General features: G+C 36.5%; 1 protein-coding gene across 2 annotated transcripts in view; it reads left to right on the forward strand.

The window, feature by feature from the left end:
• Positions 1-16,775, forward strand: part of TRPC1 (transient receptor potential cation channel subfamily C member 1) — a 33,874-nt gene extending 17,099 nt beyond the window's left edge. For both annotated transcript variants that reach the window (XM_042457687.1, XM_042457688.1), the window contains exons 8-13: positions 2,321-2,460; positions 4,522-4,665; positions 6,429-6,604; positions 7,612-7,813; positions 9,625-9,819; positions 14,547-16,775. In XM_042457687.1, the coding sequence (XP_042313621.1) occupies positions 2,321-2,460; positions 4,522-4,665; positions 6,429-6,604; positions 7,612-7,813; positions 9,625-9,819; positions 14,547-14,774 (1,085 nt within the window). In that variant the 3' untranslated portion in view covers positions 14,775-16,775. The remainder of the gene's footprint in view (positions 1-2,320; positions 2,461-4,521; positions 4,666-6,428; positions 6,605-7,611; positions 7,814-9,624; positions 9,820-14,546) is intronic.
• Positions 16,776-17,392: the final 617 nt, after the last annotated feature.

The following is a 17,392-nucleotide window of genomic DNA, read 5'->3' on the forward strand; positions in this document are numbered from 1 at the left end:
CCTGTTGAAATTGCCTAAGTATTTGTGAATTTCAATGGCTTCCTTGTGCATTCTGACCTGATAGGTGTTGGTATTGTCCAGAATTTCAGTGTTTTCAAATAGCATTTTATGCCCAGGTTGGTTTATATGTTCTGCTACTACTGATTTTTCTGGCTGACCCAGTCTGTAGTGTCTCTTGTATTTCTTAATTTGTGTTTGAAAACTGCGTTTGGTGGTCCCTATGTAGACTCTCCGTAGCTGCATAGTATGCAGTAAACTCCTGCGGCCATGAGAGGGTCTCTCCTGTCCTTCGCTGAGCACAGCATTTGCTGGATTTTCTTGGTCTGTAGACCATTTGGAGGTGGTGTTTCCTCAATACTTTCTCTATTCTGTCTGTGACTTCTTTGATGTATGTTAAAAATACCTTCCCTTTGGGTGGTTGTTTGTCTTCACCCCTATGGGTTTTTATGGGTCTTGCAGCCCTTCTGATGTCTGAGTTGGAGCAACCATTAGCCTGCGAACCCAGTCTAGGTGTTTCATTTCATCTTCCAGGAAGTGGGATTCACAGATCCTTTTTGCCCAGTCTACCAGTGTTTTTATTGTGCTTCTTTTTTGTCCCGGGTGATAGTTGGAGTTCTTGTGTAGGTATTTGTCCATGTGTATAGGTTTTCTGTATACTGTGCGGCCCAAATGTTGATTTGGTTTGCGGATGACCAGAACATTCAAGAATGGCAATGTTCATTCCTTTACTTCTTCCATCGTGAATTGGATGTTGTTCAGATGGTTCAGAACACAGTCAGATCTTCTTCTCCATGGTTCCAAATAGTGACTTGCAACTTTATATGGGAAAGACAGATGCTCCTTGTCAGTCACAAAGCAGATCAGTAAATTAACTTGTGCTGGATAGGGATATGCTCTACTGCAATTTGAAGGTATGCTTGGATTCAGCTCTTAGCCTTGATTTCCAGGTTTCTGTAGTGGGTGGGAATGCATTTGCATAGTTAAACTAGTATGCCAACTGCTTCTGTTCTTTGAGATGTCAGATCTGGCCACAGTGATGCGTGCCTTAGTTTAATCTTATTTGGATTACAGTAGCAGAGTATATGTGGGGCTGCCTTTGAAGAATGTACAGGAAAACATATCTGGAAGCCAGGATGATTCATATTGCTCAGCATTAACAAAATTTTATACAAGTCCTTAAATATTGTTTAACATGGAAGGTATAGAACCTGACTATCTCATGCAAGTTCAGTGTAAATATTTGTTTTCTTCTATATTGAAATGTAACCTAATTCTTCTAAATTGTTAAATGATTTGCAAACATATTGAATAAACAAGTGCTTGATGGTATTGACTCTTTCAAAAAGTTCTTGTTTATTCCTGTGGGGAGAAATTCTGTCAAATGCTTGATGTGATAGTTGTGATATGACTTAGATCAGTCAGAAATTATTTGGAAAAATTCATGTCTTTACATCATGGTGATATATTTAATTAATTACAATCAAATCATATTCTAAAAGAAGATTCTGCAATCTTTGAGAGGAGTATATTTCTAGGAGAAACCTATAACTTAAAAATACAGTTTATCTCCTTCAATTTAGAATTTTTTATCCCTGTCTTATTAACAGTTCTGTTAGATTAGTAGTCACTACTGACCAGGATCACTGAAGGGAAAAACTTACCATGTCAATAAGATTTCAGCTGCTTAACAGAAAGCTGGATTTCTGCAAATAGATACATGTTATTGTTGATTTGCATATTGTTATGCATGTGTGTACTGTGACTGGGATTCCTAGTTCAGACATATTAATGCAAGAACTTTAGGCATCATAAAATTATTTTTTTAAACTTTTGGTTTTTTTTGGGGGGGGGCTTAACAGCAGACTACCATACAATATCGCAAACTGCTTTTAAATGTGTATTCAGTTTTAAAAGTATTTTTTGTGGAATGAGAGAGAGTGCTGTTTGAAGAACACAAGCCACAAGGCCCATTGAAGAACTATTTGTACCATTCTTTGAGTCCCTTTGAGACTATGTTTTTAGGTCCATTGTTGTTTCACAGTATATAACAATCTAAATCCAATACTGAGTCCCAATTAGAGTAGAAACTTTGAATCAGTGGAAGCATAGTAAAGCAATACTTACATAAGTTCTGTTCATTCAGTGGATATACTCTAGTTGGGGCTAACAACTCGATTTAGTCCTTAATTTCCATATTTTCCAAATAAACTGAGAGGATGAAATATCCCTATGAACCTAAAAAGAGAGGTAGAATACACTGAAATCATTGTGCAACAATTCCGTTATATCATATTGACTGTATTCTCTTTCTGACTCTCAGGAATGGTGTGGTCAGATGTTAAAAGACTCTGGTATGATGGTTTAGAAGATTTTTTGGAAGAATCCCGTAATCAGCTTAGTTTTGTAATGAATTCACTCTATTTGGCAACTTTTGCCCTGAAAGTAGTTGCTCATAACAAGGTAAGCATCAACTTTGCAGGTTGTTGATACCAGTATAAAATGACTGCCCCCCCAGCCGCTGCCCCCAAATTAGAGCGCTAATTCTTAAAACTTTACGATAGGTCTTTGATTTCATTATTTGTGTATTTATCACTAGAAAGATGGGAGGCATATGAGGGGCAAACATCATGTTGATTTTGTTTTGGATGTGCTTGTTGAAATGTTTTTAGTGCAAACAAATATGCTTCATGTGCATTAACCAACTAGTTGAAAATAGGATATTAAATGACAGGAACTTTACTTTGCCACAGAAGGTAAATTGTATTCTTGTCTCAAATCAGGACATTTACTATTTGCCTGCATAATCTCAGTAATATGCACACATTATAAAATGAAAGAAGCCAAGATCTTCTGCTTAGTATGTATGAATCATTTTTTGTTGTTTCTTTAGATTTAAAATAGGCCTGGGCATTGTGTGCATATGGTACTGTCCCTAAAATACTATATATTCCTAAATTGATGGATTATGGTCACAGGAAAATTTAATAATTGCATACTATTCTGCTGCACAATTAATACACAGAATGATTTAACTACTACCAGAGAGAACACTGAAAGTATAATCTGAAAAATATGCTGTTTGCAGATCATTAGGAGTAGGAAGTACTGTACTGATCTTTTATCATTAACTGACTGACATTTTATATGAGGGGAAGTACAGCTGAAAAGCCAGCTGGTGATCTGATTTTAGCTCACAGCCGCCCCCTGGCCTCCTTCATTAACTGGCATGCTGTGTGCTACATAGTGCTTTAAACCAATGCTTTGTAATTTGTACATGAAACCATCATGAATACCAAATGAAGTTGCTGATGTATGTGATACATTTGTATATCACATATGGAGATTTAGCTTTAACTTGGATCTCTTTCACTTTATTTGCTAAAGAAAGAAGGTTTTATACACACACACACAGTATATATTTAAAAGTGGCTAATTTGCTAAGAGCAGCTTTTACACAACACTTTGGAGATCAGTAGAGTGCTTTGTGTTCATTGATTTTCCTTCCAATAATTTTTTGACATTCCCATTTTATGCATGAGAACTGACTTGTGGAAATTCCTGCACATGTCAACAGTCTTGACCCTTTACCAGTTTTTTGTTCTTATTTCTCACAGCCCATTGGTCATCCAGCACAGCCACTATTAGTCATTTTAATCACTTGGGGTATCTCAGATAATTCTTTGGAGATGAAGCAGCAGATCCAATTTTGCAATGGGACTGGCCCATTGCAAGGGAATAGATGAATGTAGGGCACCCCCATGAGGATGAGGTAAAATAATGTTGTAGTACGTGTAGTGTGTCAGGAAACCATTGTCTTTGTTCAATCCATTGCTGAGGGACTGTAGTTTGTGGATGAATTCCAGTTCTGTTGTTTCTCTTTCCAATATACCTTTGTAGTTCTTTTGTTCAATGACAGCTGTTCTGAGGTCTGCGATGGAATGCCAAGGGAGATTGAAATGTTCTGCCATCAGTTTTTGTGTATTTCCATTCCTAATATCTTATTTATGTCAATTTATCCTCTGTTCCCCTCACCATAGGCTAGTGCCATTGCAAAACTGGATCTGCTAGTTCCTCTCCATGCACAAAGACCAGGTTCCTATGTCTTTGTGCACTAATGACCATCGTTAAAATTGGACCTGCATCTTCATTTCCATGCACAAAGGATTTGTAATTTGTATTGACATCCTCACATACCAGTGGCATATATGTGTCTGTACCTGGCTTCCATTCCATCAAATGCATCTGAGGAAGTAGACTGAAGTCAAAGAAAGCTCTTGCTGCCAATTTCTTTCTTACAGTTATTCTCAAAGGTGCTACCTACATACTGATTCTACAGACTAACACAGCTATGTCTTTGAATTCTAGCCAAAATGAAGTGTGTGATCCTCAAGGCTTGCTCTGGCTCATTCATGATTGGAGAATCATCTGAATTGAGCTGATGTACCATTGGTTAATAAGAGTTGTCTCTCAACTGTTTCTCTGTAAAATTAAAGTAACTCCAACTTCTTTTTAAAACTCTAGTTCCATGATTTTGCTGAGAGGAAGGATTGGGATGCTTTCCATCCTACACTGGTGGCAGAAGGTCTATTTGCTTTTGCTAATGTTCTTAGTTACCTTCGACTTTTCTTCATGTATACAACAAGCTCAGTCCTCGGGCCACTTCAGGTCAGTTGTTATATATATAAAATGATTATGTTTACAGTTTGACACCCTCACCCCCAACATTATATTACTAATTAAACACATTGAAATCATTGACTGTATTTATACAGTGGCTCTTGTGGCTAACTGTTGATTGGTCTATGTGGGCTTACTGAGGCCACGTGATTAAGAGCCAATTGTTTCACTGGACTTGTAGAACCAAGACAAATTAAACTTCACCTGGTTAATAAAGATGTGTAGCATCCTTTAAAGGGAGTTTGTTTTATGCATCTTTCAAAGTTGCTTGGTACAAAAACTTTAGCATTCTATTCTATTTATAGACCCAGATATTATGAAAAGAATTCAGGGGCTTCATTCAGAGTTGGTTTCACTCTATGAAACTATACACCAAGGTGATGTAGAATAGCATAAATGCGTGCATTTGATATTTCCAAAGAACAGTATTAACTTTGTGCTATAAACAAATCAGGAACCCTGCCTGCCTCTTCTCTCATTGCAGCTAAAGGATGAGATGGACAAGGGAATTTTTTAAAATATAAAACTCTTTGAGAAATGGATCTGCAGGAGTTGTCTATATTTCTTTCTATCCTAATCACATTAACTTCTGCAAATTCCTATTAAAACTTTTTAAAAACCTTAATAGTACAGGGTGGTAAAACATACTGACCAATAACAGTTTATATTCATTTGGAAGATGTTCTCTGTATAACGTGCAAATTTATTTATGCATTGCAGCTATAACCTATTTCTATTAGTCTGTAGTGAAGGCAGTATTCCAGGTTAGGTAAACAGGCAACAGTCACTCCATTCAGTGACACACTGAAGCTTTAGATGCTCCTGTTAACAACCATAGATTAAGCAATAATCTTAGCATAAACCCACATGTTATTTTCCAAAAGTAGGTCATAACCTTAAAGTGCCTACAAACTGCACTCCATCAATGAAATGAAAGACACATTACTGCAACATTTACATCTTATTTATATACACAATTACCAGATTAATCTTCAGTCGTTATTTTTAAAACTATTAATTAAAGATTTTAAAATTATTTGTTTATTAGTGCATGAATATGTTCAACTCTGGATCCATTTTAGTAAAAAAGTGATACGGACATAGCTGAACGAAATACATCATTTTATTAAATATAGTTAATAATTGAGGAGGTTGCTTTGTGTAATAGAATATTTTTAAATAATACATCTCCAAGCAATAAATATCATATATAGGTTATTATCTATGATTATCTATTAACACACTGTAGGTGCACCATTGTTCTGAATAGCAAAATAAATCCTACTTTGTCATTAATTTTTACAGAATTTAGAACAACCGTACTGTAAACCTCTGATGACTGTAAAAAAATTTGGTACTTTATTAATTAGGTAGTACTCCTATGCTATACCATTTCTCATTATCTTAGCTTTTGTTTCAGCACTTTATATATGCAAAAAATAAAGCTTAAAAACACATGGTTAGTCTCATAGTTCTGTCCTATGCATGTTAATTCAGAAAAAAATTTATGAAGTTGCAGTACTTTGTACTACCGGGAAGCAAGATACATTTATATTATAAAAACAACATTCACGTAGGGTTTTCTATCAGTTCACAGCCAACAGTACTTAGTATGTTGCTAGACTCTTTTGTACTGCTTTGAATAAGGCTGGGATTGCTTGCTTCTCTTGTAATAGTCTTTTTAGTATGTCTTGCCAACATACTATTATGATCTGATATAAACAATAATTTAAAATTAATATGTTCTACAGATTTCAATGGGGCAGATGTTGCAAGACTTTGGAAAATTTCTTGGAATGTTTCTCCTTGTGTTGTTTTCATTTACAATTGGGCTGACCCAACTCTATGATAAAGGTTTCACTGTGAATGAAGAGAAAGACTGTGCTGGGATCTTCTGTGAGCGACAAAGCAATGACACATTCCACTCGTGAGTTTCACAGTTTTTAGTGATACTAAAAACAAGCTGTTCTGTTTTATAATGTAGCTTCACTTTATCAGAGGTAGAGGGCAGCATCCTACTTCATCAACATTGCAGCTCTGAACTTTGTTGGGTGAACAGAATTGTCAGATTTTTAACACTGAATTCACAAAATCAGTCTTTAAGGTTTTTCTAATTGATGTGATTGGACCATGGCCAATATCTTTGGCTGGTCAGGTGTTTTGGATAATAGCTTCCATAATCCCTTCCCATAAGCCACACTGGGCTTCTGAGGGTTAAGTCTAAAACATCTGGAGGGCCAAAACCCTTCCCATCTACACAATTTTTTAAAGGGTACATAACAATCGTGTACAGTACATGAGGCTTAGCATCTTACTTCCCCCTTCCCCCTTCTGAAAACCATTACTTGTACTGTGATGCAGATTGCATAGTTTGTTCATTTTGGTTTTGCCCATAACTATGTACCATACTATTTCTGTGTGAGTCCCAGTCCTGGGAAAAGAGCGGGAAACAAACAAACAAACAAACAAACAAACATGGTTTTAAAAAAAAACTTTATGAAAGTAAGTGTACGTGTATGTATGAAAAACAGTTTCTTCCAAAATGCATTTTTAAATGTTTTATAGATCCAAGAACTGTGTTAGAGCATTTGGAAATACAAAAACTGATGGATAATGTTCTGATTTACACATTAGTTTGGGATGGGCAGATCAGGTTATTTTGCACAAGAATTCACAAAGAGAATTCACAAATGTGAGCAGTATTAAACCATGCCTTTTGTCCTTTGATTAGGTTACCATATAATTGTAGAGCTGAGTTATTCAGATAAACTAAAGTGGACTTAATTTTTCAAAGTGATATGATTCATATCATTGATATGAAACATTTTATCTGTCATGGAAGAAGAATGCATTGATCTGGCCTGAAATATGTGATAGCTAATTCCATATCTTTTTGCACTGTTTGATTATACCTTCCCCCTGTGTTTCTTTCAGGTTTATTGGAACCTGCTTTGCTCTGTTCTGGTACATATTTTCACTTGCACATGTAGCTATATTTGTCACCAGATTTAACTATGGTGAAGAACTGCAGTCTTTTGTGGGCGCTGTTATTGTTGGCACGTATAACGTTGTAGTTGTGATTGTTCTTACCAAGCTCCTCGTGGCAATGCTTCATAAAAGCTTTCAGCTAATAGCAGTGAGTATTTTTAAAACAAAGTTTATTCTATTTCAGCATAAAGTTGACTCTTGATTCTTTATAGCACAATTCTACTTTGACAGTTATAGTCCTGCAAGGAAAGTATGCCTGGGTTTGATGCAGTTTTCTCCTAGGTGACTTGATTTTCTGATATAGGAATATTCTCATGCATATATATCTATGCATCATGATAGGATGCTAAATAGAGAGATACAACTGTGCATCATGATAGATCCCCCAAAGGAGTTTTTGCTAAGGCAGTAACCAACGTCCTATGGCCTGCATTGTGTATCAGGTAATCCCATTGTTTTATGTGCCATAAAGTACAAGGATGGACTAGAAAAGAAAGGAAGTTTGTAGAACTTTCTTCCTCTTATAACTGGCCTTTATGGAAGGTTTACTGCAAATATCCAGCCAGCTTTATTCAGTACAAACATGAATTGTGGATATTTTTTATACCTTCACAAGAAATGATTCAGAATATAGTAGTGTTGGAGTTTTAGGGGTTAATTTTCTGTCTATGTAGTTTGATAGCACAAGTAGCTTGTTTCAAGGTTCATATACTACCCCTCACCCATTTGGTCCAATAGAAAGTTTCGTGCAAACCCTTTCAACTCTCTGATTCTATAAGCAATCTTAGCAGAAGAACCACTTCAGATTACAGTACAGTCAGCCATCTGTTTTCATGGACTTCAAATCCCCCTCACCTGTTCATGGGTGGCAAATGGAGGGGGACAAAATGGGGCGCGCTTCGCTATTCAAGCTAATAGGACTTGAATACTGGCGATTTCCTGTTTTTTTGGGGTGGTGGTGGTCTGGAACAGATCCCCTGTGAAAACAGAGGGGCTACTGTAATGATGTGGGAGAGATTCTACCAAAAGCTTTCTTTACCATTCAGTATTAAAATGTGTTTTTAAGAGGCTCTGTTATGGTGACTTTCTGTTTAATATTTTAGAAAATAGCTGTGTTATGAGGGAAATACATTTAGAAATGTATAATTCATTCAGTTGTGTACACATATGTTATTGTAAACCCAATATGCTGGAGAAAGGGGTAAACACTCAAGAGGAATAAATCTCACATGATCTGGAACAGAATATTCCTGACACCTCATTTCTAGAGGTTTTCCAGTTTCTGCAACAGCAGTTTTATAGATGTGGTGATGGGATTCTTGCATGGGGGATCCTTGTTTGTGAGTTCCATGTTTATTCATCCATGCCTAGATTACCTATGAACGGACATGACTGACATTTTCAGTGGCTCTTATTAATAAATTTATCAGTCATCTCATTCATCAGTCTTTATTATTAATAACTGAAGCCAAGGATGGACAACTGTAGTCCTCTACAGTTTTTGGACATCTCCCATGACCTTCCATCACTAGCTACACTGGCTAGGGCTGCTAGGATTTGCATTCCAACATCTGGATGATCACAGTTGTTTACCTCTGATTAAATATATATGACAAATTCAGAAGTGCAAAATTCAAAAATCCTGTCATTTTAACAGCTGAGCTCAAATCCCTTATAGAATTTGGTTTTGTGTGTGTGTGTGTGTTTGCTGTCATTCATCTCTCCCTACCATTAGCTGTTTCTACCTTTCAAAAGAGAGTAAAGTCAATGTAGAGATAGAGAGGGCTAGCTGGTGACAAGTGACTCCTGGTAGGCCTCACTGGGAGCACTGTTTCCTCCCATTGTGCATGGGAGTTGTTGTTAATGTGAAAATTCCTCATGATTAACTTTAACAAAATGTTGAAATGCAGAATTGTGGTTTATGAGAACAGCTGATCTTTGTTGTTTTCAATAATTTAGAATCATGAAGATAAAGAATGGAAATTTGCGCGTGCCAAGCTATGGCTTAGCTATTTTGATGACAAATGCACACTACCTCCACCTTTCAATATAATTCCTTCTCCCAAGACTATCTGCTATCTATTTAATAGCCTCAGTAAGTGGATCTGTTCTCATACATCATCTGGTAAAGTTAAGCGGCAAAATAGCTTAAAGGTAAGAAACTTGAGATATTGCATGTATTGTCATAATAAAACAAATTCTCCCAGGTATTTAAGTGTTACCGACATACATTGGGATATCCTTTTTGGTATTTGAATTAGACTGCAGTGCATTTGTTTTCTGTATGCTCTTGTCTGTTGCTTTTTGACTACAGTGGTGCCTCGGGTTACGAAATTAATTCGTTCCGCGGCTAATTTCGTAACCCGAAAAACCTTCGTAAGCCGAATTGCCATAGGCGCTAATGGGGAAAAAAGCCGCGGCTCTGCCGCGGCTCCATTTAAAACAGCGCCGGAGTTTTTTCGTAACCCGAAAAAACTTTCGTAACCCGAAACAATAAATCCCTATGGGATTTATTCGTATCCCGAAAAATTCGTAACCTGGGTATTTCGTATCCCGAGGTACCACTGTATTAAATTTTTGCAGTTTGCCTTTAGGATGTGTTGGAGGCTATAAGGCCACATAGTGTCATAAAAATAACAATGACCAAAGATTGATTCTTTTTATTAGCCCCATCAAGCCTTAACTCTGTTTATTATTTAAAAATAAGGTTTCATTATTCTCAGTTTGGAAGGAGTCATCCACCAATGAAGTGGTTCTCATCAGCACCCAGGTTAGGTGGAAATCATGGGAACCAAACTGATTGATTTAATTATTCGGTATCCAGGCTTCTCTCCCAGTTTTTCCTCCTGCTTAGCTCAGATCAGATGTTTTGGGTCTACCTTGGTCTCAAGCCGCCAAAACTTTCTTCTCTGGCATTTATTTTGTACTTTCTTGCTCCTTGTCACTCTTTGACTCTTTTTTATTTTGTGCTTTTCCTTAATTAAGTTTTACATAGTTGAAGTGTGTAAAAAAAGAGTAGTGGGAAGTTGCTTTAACATTTCTATTAGTCTCCTGAATTCCTCATCCATCTTTCCTTCTTCCTTCCTATCATAATTTTCCCCATGATAGATAGTGTCTCTTTCTTTATTCCCACCTCTTTCCTTCCCAACCTTTGCTATGACTTTATTGGGAAAGGTCCATGTGCATATAAATGCTTTTGAATTAAGCATGTTAGATTGCCCTCTAAGCACAACAAATTATAATCTAAGCACATTAGAATGCTTTATGATTGGCTTTCTTCTTCAGGATCTGACCATGAAAATTCATCTCCTGACCACCATGTTTTTGCACTGCTGCAGCCGCTTTGAGCTGCCATCTTCAGCTTCTGAAAAAAAATGCTGATCTATACGATGCCTGTAATGATGGAAATTGGCCTTTGTGTTTGACCTGATTGAGAGCTCTCTCTCAGCTTGCTATCAGATAGTAGTAATTAAGGCAGTTCTCCTTTAGGGACAAGAGCTGGGGATGTGCTTCTTTGTGTTCTTCAAAGGAGTTGAAACTGTAGAACAATAGTGGAATTAAAATTGTTAAAACAATTCCTTGCTTATAGGAGATTTTACATGGACATACTCCAGATCACACAAGAAGCACTCCATCTTCATGATGTTATGATTTCATTATACCTAGTAGAAGCCTATCTTCATGGATATCTGTTCTCTTCGGTAGTTCCTGGTGTTTGCCTTTGCCAGTGATCAGTACTAGTTAAGAGTTTCCCTTTTTGATTATTCTCTGTCCTCCAGTTTTTTTCTCAGTTTGATAGTCATTGTCATGGCACATTTCTCATTTTCAAGTTGTTCATATTTACCAAATTTAGATGATCTCCTCATTAGGTTTTCCATCTTCTTGGTGGTATACAAAGATATCATATTCTCCAGAGATGTCTGAGAATACATAAATACCTGGTGAAGTTTAAAAGGTCAGCTTAGCCCCATCGAGCAGCCCTTACTTTCATCTTCCTTTGAAATACTCAGATCTTTCTCTCTGCTTACTGTCTCTCAAGGGCGGGGTACAGACCGCCAGAAAGAGGCAGCCAATGGCCGCCTATCTTTTCTGCGTAACCGCGCTGCAGCAACCAAATTGCATGGTGTGGCTATGCAGAAAGAAAAGGACCGCTAAAAAGCAGCTCCTTTTAGCACCACCGCAAACTGCCTGCAGCAATGCGAGCACGTCGCTGCTGCGTGCGCCCGTCTGGAAAGCAGGCGGCAGTGACGTCACAGCTGTGCGCGCCGTGTATATGGCGCCACACAGCTGAGACATCCTGGTGACGTCCTAGGGTTGTAGGGTGTCTGGAAACGGCGCCTCAAGGCAACCCTAGCACGTCGTCAGGACATGCTAAAGGGCCTGTGTGTACAGGGCCAAGGTTGTCTTTTTTGTAGCTGCTACTTCAGCCAGAAAGGTTTCAGAACTGGCAGCTCTATCTGTCAGTATGCAGAATTGAATTAAGTTTTGTATAGGTCACTAGATTTGGTAATATCTTCATTTTATCCACATGTACTTCATACCTCTAAAAAATAATGGCCTCGGCTGGATGTACATAGAGCCTTGAAGATTTACATCACCAGAACTGCATCCGTCAGATACACTCTTACCTTAGTGTTGTCAGGAATATAACAGTGAACTCTGAATGCTGCAGAAATTCCATTTCTTTTTCAACCAATTTCCCATTGCCTGAGATTTGTAATGCTATACAATGTGAGCCATGCCTGTCTCCTTTGTAGGTCACTATAAAGTTGCTAAGTTTGCCTTGGCTGAGGCTGCATTTGGAAAGGAGCTCTTAGAGCAGGTGGTGTTAACTTAGTGAATGTGAGCCCCTATTTGTTTCCTCTTAGATCCCGGATCTTAGTTTTGGTAGATCCCTTTGAGTGGATTCTGTGGTCTGAGAATGATACATTGGTTGCTTACTGTGAAGTTTCATTGTAGACCACATAGAAGGAAACATCCATACCAACTCTAGTAGTTGCAGTGATTAATTACTAAAGACACATGGTACTTTTACTTGTGTTGTTTCTGTCTTTTTGTACACTGCTCCCTCGGGTTACGAAATTAATTCGTTCCGCGGCCGCTTTCGTAACCCGAAAAGCCTTCGTAAGCCGAATTGCCATAGGCGCTAATGGGGAAAAGCCGCGTTTCGTGCGAAAAAGCGCCGAAAAGCACCAAAAATTTTTTTCGTAACCCGAAAAAACATTCGTAACCCGGAACAATGATTTCCAATGGGATTTTTTCGTATCCCGGAAATTTCGTAACCTGGGTATTTCGTATCCCGAGGCACCACTGTACTTGGAATGGAAGAACTGGGTGACAAAATAATTGAATCACTCAGTCTGGTTCTGTGATTCTTAACTTGCCTGGGTAGTAATGGGAGATAACCCATTGTTGTATGTCTTCTTTTCTGCAGTCGAAAATGGACTTCGTAAGTGACAACATAACATTTCAGTTTCAAAATAATCTTACATTCCATCTGTTTTTCAAATGTATTTTTTGTAATGTATGATATACCATTTTATGTAAGGTGATGTCATAGTATACTGTCCAGTATATGCTTGTGGCATCTGTAACCACATCCTGTTGCAGTTGTAAGAGCTGATGAGAGTCAGTTTCAGTATTTCGAGGTACCCATTGTAGCATTACAAACCAGTATCTATACTGGTCTGTACTCTGGTATCATTATTAACATGTAATGAATAATAGAATAGTGTAACGAAGGAAGGATTAATGTATGAAATTAATGAATAATGTAGTGAAATAAGGAATGTTGGGTGTAAACTGCTTTTTTTTTAAATTAAGCAATTACACATAAAAATATTGCTGCTATCCTATACAAAAATTAGTCCAAGAATGTTCAGTGGGACTTGCATAGGACTGTATGCCCTTCAAAAGTTCCTAATTCTATATAAACAATTACAGATTCTTATAGTTTAGTTCACCAAAACACTGTTATAAATATCTGGAAAAAACTTCAAATCTTGTCCTTGGGGTCACAGACCACATTTTGTTCACCCCTATTGTAGAGTAACTACATATCTTATACTTGTTTTATGTTCTATACATTAGTTTCAGTGGTGAGTATTTGTATATAGAAAAATTATCTAACTTATATATGTGATGTGTATTCCAAAAAATGCAAACAGTGTGTCAGCCCACATCATAAAATGCATATGTGCAGATAGATGATGATTAGAATTGAGCATGTAGAAGATATTTTGGAAAATATCTACACATTTTATCAACACTGAAATTGTCATAAGTACAGTGTGTAAATATTTGGCAGAGGACACCAGGAAATCTAGTCAAGCAGCAAGGGGATTCACATTAAATGGTCAAAAAATATTTATCCAAGAAAATGAGTAAATCTGCAACAGACCTCATAAGCAAAATAGACTTTAAAAACCAACCTAAGAAAGATAGTAATAAGGGGAAAAGAAGAAAGAAATACAAAAGGCACACACACACAAGGTGACTGGCAACCACTTCAGGTCTACTGTGGCCAATTCTGCTGGAACCATGAAGGGTTTTTTGCCAAGTGGAACAAAATAGCTTCCTTGATTTTCAGAGGAGCATGTGTTTAAATATATCCAGTTAATGTGAAGTCGAAGGCTTCTCTGAAGATGCCAGCCACAGATGCTGGTGAAACGTCAGGAAAAAACTCTTCTAGAACATGGCCACATAGCCCGAAAACCCCCCAAAAAGCTATATCCAATTAAATTAATAAAGTCAGAAAAACATAACATTGGCAGGGTCATCATGCCCCTTCTTCTTTTAAAATGATACCCAAGTTTTCTGAGAAAATCTTGTAGCCATTTGCACATCATATCTAATATGTCACTATCATTATTTACTTTAAGGAGTGGAAAAATCTGAAGCAAAAGAGGGATGAGAATTACCAAAAGGTGATGTGTTGCTTGGTGCATCGTTATTTGACTTCCATGAGACAGAGAATGCAAAGCACTGATCAGGCGACTGTAGAAAATCTCAATGAACTACGACAAGACTTGTCAAAATTTCGAAATGAAATGAGAGACTTGCTTGGCTTCCGGACTTCAAAATATGCCATATTTTATCAAAGAAATTAAGATTTAAAATAAAATACCTAAACCTAGACAGTTTTATTCCAATATTTTTGTTACCACCTCAAATTTTAAAAATATAATTGTTTGGTTTTCTTAAAAGATGTGATTGCAGCCGGATTCAGTTGTGAAAAAAGATTGTTCTTTTTCATATTCTTTCTCAAGCTTTCTATAATACAGTATTTTAAACTTGTATATAGTCTGCCAAATGCAAGTGTACTTTCGGCCATCTCATTAGCAACACACTGTGCAGGATTGAGAAAGGGAATGGTGATTGAAATGTCCTTCCTTTTCATAACATATGGGGATTAGTATTATGGTAAAAATGAACAGAAATGTAGGCATCAATAAGATACTGTGATATTAAAAGGCATGAATAAAGTTCATGTAACAGTTTCTAAAACACTCATTTTTAAGGAGACCAACAGAAAACATAAAAAGCATATCGCTGTTACAAAAATTTCTTGATATTTTTTGTACTCTGTCACTGAATGATACCAAAGAATATAGCATTCTGGAATTGAATCTGTGATTTCATCCTTATGTAAAAATGGAAATTGAGTGGAATTTTTAGTAGGTAATCTGAATTTGACATTTAGCTCCATATCATTTGGATTTATTTAAAATAACTTTTTTTCAAGTGAATAATTTTACACAGTATTTGAAATATGAATGTTGAAATGTAAACATTATTCTTAGTATATTTATCTAAAAAAAATTCCCAGAAATATTCACTGTAATTAATTCAACTTTCACAGAATTAGCTATTATGAAGAATGACTGAAGAACTGCATAAGAAATTATGATCCCAACTCAGTAGCAGCACACTCTATTTTACAATGCAATGTGCTTGGTCACATTGATTTAACCAAGCAGACCTCATGTTTGTAACAAACTTAGATTGAGATTTATATTTGTAGGTAATCCTTTCTTAACACAACTCCCTTTCCCTTCATACTGTCTATACTGAATGCATTTTGATTTGGCTTCTTAATATGCCAAGTAGTTCATTTATTTACACTGTAAGTTATGTAGTTACCAGTACTTTCACCTGAGAAGGAAGATAATGTGGTAAGTACTGAAAATCTATACTAATTTATATAAATTCAGAACTTAAAATTGTATTTTTAACTTTGTGAAAAATGGGTACAAAACAGTGCATAGTTAGGTATGGTGCACAAACATAATTCAACATCTTGTATATCTTTGGTGAAGAATAAAAATACATCAGCATAATTATGCTGAATCTGTTGCACAAGTGATTTCACAATGAACACCAAGCTCTTGAACATACCTGTTGTACAACAGTAGAACAGAGTTTTTGTGAGTTCTCCACCAACCAAGCCAAAAGGAAGAGTGGGCTGTGTGCCTGCTTGCAGAATAATTGGGTGCACTGGAGACTGATTTCATAGGCTGTAAATACAGCAGGCCCTAATAATGTCTAGTTTAGATGTTAACTTGCAAAATTTAAGGCTAAAAGGTGCTGGTCATCTAAGTAGTTATAACTGATACTAGTGTCTGAAATAACTAAGTTCCTCCTTTTGAGGAAATTTATAACCATTTTGGAGGTAAAACTAAAATATTTTGAGTATGATAGAATATGCATGTGACTCAGTCTTATTTTCTAAGGAAAAAAGTTGACTGCCTTGTTGAAATGGCAAGGCAAATCCAGAATTTTGCTTGCATTGTATGAATGCTTTTTACCATCTTATATCCTCTTAGCTGTAACATTTGACTAGCCATTTCCAGGACAAGAAAATAGTACAGTTATTTGGCGAAAAGCCTGTCTAATGTGGACCTAGTAGATAAAACAAGAATATTCAGGAATATAATAATTTTTCTACCATATGTACCAGGTGAAGCTGTATAGTTTTGACATCTTTCCTGTTATGCATAGATTATTTTGTGGAACTATTGTTTTTATTTCCAGTCTCATTTTACTCCATGTAGTTATCCTGTAAACTCTGCTTTCATTTTTTCTTATAGAAATAAATGACATGATCTGCATTTTTGATGTTGTCTCATGAATTACATGAAGATCCTATCAAGAATGTTTATCCTGTGGTATTTTATAGTTCTTTTTGAAAGGAAGAGATGTGTGTGCTTTGAAATGTTATTTCCTAGCCAATATCATTTCACAAGAACAAATAAACACAATAAATACCTCAAAACAAGTGAGGTAGAAACTCAGAAGGATGCCTGATTAGAATGTGTTTTGATGCAGGATTCATAATATAGAATGCAGAATCCTAAAAGCCATAATAAGCACTTGATGGTTTCCTGCTAATGATCCAGCTGATGGCTTTGGATTCATCCTTGCAGATAATATTTATATCAAGTTAGTTTTTATGTTGTTGTATTTCTGGATTAATGCAGCTATAATTTGTCTTTGTTAGTATTTTAGAATTATTGCCAATTTGAACCCTAAAGCACAGTTTATATTTATTTTGTATGCCCTTTGCTTGTGCAGAGAGCAGCATTTTGTCCTCTTAACAGCTTCTTGAAGCACAATAAGCTCTTAACTCATCCAGGCTACACAAAGGAAATATGAACCTGGAGTTTCCACATCAAGTCTATGTCAACTTACTCTAGCTACCTTGTTTCTTAACTCTTACAAAGATTTT

Source organism: Sceloporus undulatus, chromosome 3 (assembly GCF_019175285.1).
Source record: "Sceloporus undulatus isolate JIND9_A2432 ecotype Alabama chromosome 3, SceUnd_v1.1, whole genome shotgun sequence".
Lineage (NCBI taxonomy): Eukaryota > Metazoa > Chordata > Lepidosauria > Squamata > Phrynosomatidae > Sceloporus > Sceloporus undulatus.